The sequence below is a fragment of the Austrofundulus limnaeus genome, unplaced genomic scaffold, assembly GCF_001266775.1.
Source record: "Austrofundulus limnaeus strain Quisiro unplaced genomic scaffold, Austrofundulus_limnaeus-1.0 Scaffold96, whole genome shotgun sequence".
Lineage (NCBI taxonomy): Eukaryota > Metazoa > Chordata > Actinopteri > Cyprinodontiformes > Rivulidae > Austrofundulus > Austrofundulus limnaeus.
The window spans coordinates 510,226-514,823 of record NW_013952498.1 but is presented as its reverse complement, the minus strand read 5'-3'; the positions used below and the strand labels follow the sequence as shown (position 1 = coordinate 514,823).

The following is a 4,598-nucleotide window of genomic DNA, read 5'->3' as shown; positions in this document are numbered from 1 at the left end:
CAATGCTACATCTTTGCTACGACTAAACAGTCTCTTTTTGTGTTTATGCTCTCTTTTGTTCATTTGTTACAATCGCTAAAAAAGCAGTCATTTTGATCTCAACTCGTCTTTAATCTTATTCAGATTGACTGAAACCAAGCTCATTCAGAGAACTATCTACAGCAGGTAAGATATTAATTGTTGAACACTTCCATAAAGTCCTCACTTCAAAGTGTCTGAAAAATCATTTTAAGGAACATGTTGGGCAATAAGAGTTACAATTTTAGCTTTAAGAAAATAGCAGTCACTCTGTACCTGTTTAAACCACTTTTAAAACTAACAGATTAGCAGCACATTAATAAACTTTTACTGGGTAGCCAGCCGGTTCAGATGTAATCAGTCRATTAAATGGATGTTATTAGCGGTTATCAGTCCCATAGAATGGCTTCAGACTGTCCCGACAGTGCCCCCTAGTGGGTTACCAGTGCCATATACGTTGGAATGCAACAATCTGCTACCGCCAGAGTCCGGTCTACTTTATCATAGCTCATGTCATTTTCTCTAAAATTAACCTTAGTGGCTTTATGRCTCATATTAACCAGCTGACAGTCTGAAGCTATTCTATGGGACTGATAACGGCTAATAACATCCATTTAATGGATGATAACATCCGAATCGGGTGGGGTAGCTCTGGATTATTGATATATTCTCAACAAAAACAACAGATTAGCATTTTGGCTCTTCCTCTTAACATCATGCATCGCAGCCATAAAATAAAAGAAAAAAATTAGAGCATAATCAGTCAAATGTAGTAAACACCAGAAGGTCTGAAGAGTAGAAAATATTAAACCTATTGAATATCAACAAGACTGTTTCTAATCTCTGCAACAAGGCAGAGCAACGTAAAGAAAAGGGAACACAGCTAATAATCTGATATATACAGTGTAACACAGGCAGGTCATGCATACACTGATACATCTGATAAACGAGGCAAAGACTGCGGTGGAGATAAYCCCATGAAAGACAGAGGGGAGCAAAAATAAGATTTGGCAGATTATCATAAGGCCTGGAAACATAAGGCAAAGCACTCACAATCCTGAGCACGACATTCAACAGTCTCACCACAAAACAAAAAGAAAAAGAAAAGTTCAATGAGGCACGGAGAAAAAAACAAAACAAGTCAGAAACAGGAGGAGGGGTGTTAACTGAGACGTGGTAAATACTCCATAACTCCCGGGCACAGAGTCTCCTCGTTCAAAGTGCGCACTCATTTTAGAAACACTCGTTGATTAAAGAACTTCCATAAATCCAAATAAAAACCACAGCGAACAAACAAGAGGATGTTTGGAGGTTGCAAACGCCGCAGAGACAGAAAAACGAAGCAAAGCCTGTGGAAAAACAAGCGTAAAACTGAATTATGCCGAACTAATCTGAGCCGACAGCTGCGTGGTGGAAAACTCAGCGGCGTGACCTTGGTGCTTCCTGGACAGGCTGCAGAGTTTACGAGCCTCGCTGGGATTTCTACGCTGTCCTCACATCGAGCTCACGAGTGGGGCTTTCTACCTGAAGAACAACAATAAATAAATAAAACATCCTGCGTTTCCACAAGATGCTTCTCCACAGCCTCCTGAAGGCAGCTGTGGAGAAAAGTGTCATGACTGAATCTAGGTGCAAAACAAAGATCCACAAACTGCAGCTGGTTTTCTGTCATAGTGTGTTTTTAAGAAGTGCTTCTATAACTGTTTTTAGCCTGAGTCAATGAGGGACTTTATTTAGATTTTATTATTGTTTGTTATTAAAACAGGGACATTCAGTCCCAGTTAGGATTGTCGGGGTAGGGGAGGGGGTTGAAGTGTTTATTAGTGCTTTGGGRTGTGAGTCTTCCTGTCTCTCTACCTGTGCGTCCTGCTGTTCTGTACATACATTTATTTATATGACTGTAACATGACCGTAACATCACCACGGCTACAGCACAACATCACACCCACTTTTTGTTCGAGTCCGTCTTTAAAAAAAAAACGCCAAACGGACTCGCGTCTGCCATCATTCACAGTTCGTTAAAGCTTCTCCACTGTTAACCCCTTCAGGAAATAATAATGAATAAAACTTACTCTGACATAAATCTATACCATTTAAAAAAAACAAAAACACTCATATGTTCCTCTAGATAAGCGTGTCTTGTGTGGACATGAGTATTTACATTGAGTCTGTGCACGTGTGAGCATACATACTGTTTGTGTCTGGGTGTATTTACATGTAAAACCAGCAGAACCTGGTGTGTGTTCATGACGTCTTTGATAATACTGTCTGTAGTGTCTCCTGTCTCTCAAGTGTTTCGTGGAGCCGTTCGGTCCACGCAGAAATGCCTGGAAGTGAAACGCAGTGATTGGACCACAGGTTGGGTGGATGTGGGAGGAGTCTCCACACAAGGTGGTTTGGTTTCAGTAGCTCYTCTCTAGCAGATGACCGGGACTCCGTCCGTGTTGAAGATCATGCCGGTCGTGGGCTCGTAGGTGCCGGCTAGATAGTACAGGTCCTCGTTGTCGGCGTAGCGGCGGGTGTGGATCATCTGCTCATAGTCCTCCACGCTCGCCACCAGACACTTGTGACTGATCGTCTGCACGTCGTTCTCATCGCTGTGAGACGACTGGTAGAGGGCACGCTGAGGAAAAAAGAAAGAAAGACTTCTTTTTGAACAGAGAAACCAGTAAATCCTGAACACAGTTAACATTATTTAAAGCACTTGTCTGACGCTCTAATCCTGGTTCTGGAGGGTAACTACCCTGCATGCTTTACCTGTTTTCCTGCTCTAACACTCAATGATTAAATCACCTCTTCAAGTTCTYCAGAAATCTGATAATCACAAATTTATCCAGAAAAGGCGTGTTGGAGCAGAGAAACTTCCTAAAAACACMTCTCAAACTCAAGGCCCATGGGCCGAATTTGGCCCTTCACAGCTTTTTCTCTGACCAGCGACAGCTTCAATATACACTATTAATGTCTCAAAATAAGCATWCGCTGCTTTACAGCCATAAAGTACATTTTCCATAAAGCATACTGATTATTTTACCCATGAAATGATGACATCCCACCTCTAGGTGGAGGTGCACAGGGTTCAAAAGTAGTCGGCAAAATTCACCGTGTAAAATCTCCATTTGGCTGCATTTTTCCTGTTGACTTTGTCTGTAGCCAAATTATACTGAGAAGTGAGAATGTCCAACCTAGTAGTGGGAATTCCCAGGAGGACAGAGAAAGTTCAGAACTCAAGATGGCAGCTAATCACCACAACTCAACAGKGAGTAAAACTTTTAATAGTATTTCTGTATTATGTATTTCACATTTAGATGTAGTACTTTTCAGTGTTTATAAGAAGATGTCTTAAAACACTGTTTCTATGCAGAAATACCACATACTCAATTATTAGTTGTGTTTTATCCAATTCTAATTTCAAGTTTGAGCAAATTTTTAAAATTTTGCAAAAAGGAAAAAAATGACGAAATGCGAATCAGACGTGTTTCCATCAATTGGCTTAAAGCGAATCAATTACGTCAGACGCATGGCTGTAGTAAACAGGAAGTAAAAGTCGCAAACTCACAGGGTCCACACATCTCAGGACCGTGGAGAGAAGTTATCAGGAACGTGTTGCTACTTCCAGGAAAGTTGTAATTATTCTGTCATCAATTAGTTTTGGTGGTGTTACTGCTGTCTGGAGATGTAGAGAAACAAATGTAATTCTCTTCACGTTACGGGAATAACTGAGAATACGCCGACAGCGGGAGGAGGGTCCAGCTGCAGTCGCTCTGGTACCGTAAATGTTCGCTACGTCAGAACTTATTCGACAAATGTGTTTCCATCTCTCCTTTAGCACATTAAAGGGATCCCTGATTAGTTTGTAACATTAGACTTCATTTGATAAACGCATATTTTAACTGTAAAATAAAGACTCTAAAAATACTGTAGGATGTTCAATTTTTATTACACGAACGGAGCCATTTTATTTACATGCAAAGCATTCTGGGTAAATGATGACGTGGACAGGTCCTCTGTGTGAGGCTGCTAGCGAGCTATATCCACCCTGAAGGTTAATCTTGAACAATATCTGATGATCGACTCTTAAATGAAACCGGAGAGCGTTGACAGAGAGGAGAAGGTAGAAATGACTCAGCCTGTAACTGAAAATATGGATGGAGGACCTCAGTTTAGTTTGTTTGTCGCACTAGCGCCGAGCTAATACATATAAGGCAATATAGGGTTGGCGCTAGCACAAAGGCTAACAGGCTAACAGGGTAAGCTGAGGTTCTTCTTCCATGAAGCAGCTCTGTTGTCCTCCATCCATATTTTCAGTTACAGGCTGAGTCATTTCTACCTTCTCCTCTCTGTCAACGCTCTCTGGTTTCATTTAAAAGAGCCAATTTAAAATAAATCAAGAATAAACAATATGAAAGTAAAAGGCCCTAAAGTCACTGGATATGTTAAATTGTGTCACATTAATCAACCTTATCTCAGCTGTAGCAGTGAGTTTCAAACAGGATGATAGAACTACTTTAATGAAGAATCTGTCTCTGAAATAATTATTAAATCAAGTCTTTATTTATGTATGTAATTGCATGTTTAAGAAC

At 40.6% G+C, this 4,598-nt stretch overlaps 1 protein-coding gene across 1 annotated transcript in view; it reads right to left on the bottom strand.

Moving 5' to 3' along the window:
* Nucleotides 1–634: 634 nt before the first annotated feature.
* Nucleotides 635–4,598, bottom strand: part of tnrc18 (trinucleotide repeat containing 18) — a gene marked incomplete at its 5' end in the record, with an annotated part of 11,834 nt that continues 7,870 nt past the window's right edge. The window contains 1 exon segment of the mRNA XM_014012875.1: nucleotides 635–2,641. Coding sequence (XP_013868329.1) covers nucleotides 2,435–2,641 — 207 coding nt within the window. The 3' untranslated portion in view covers nucleotides 635–2,434.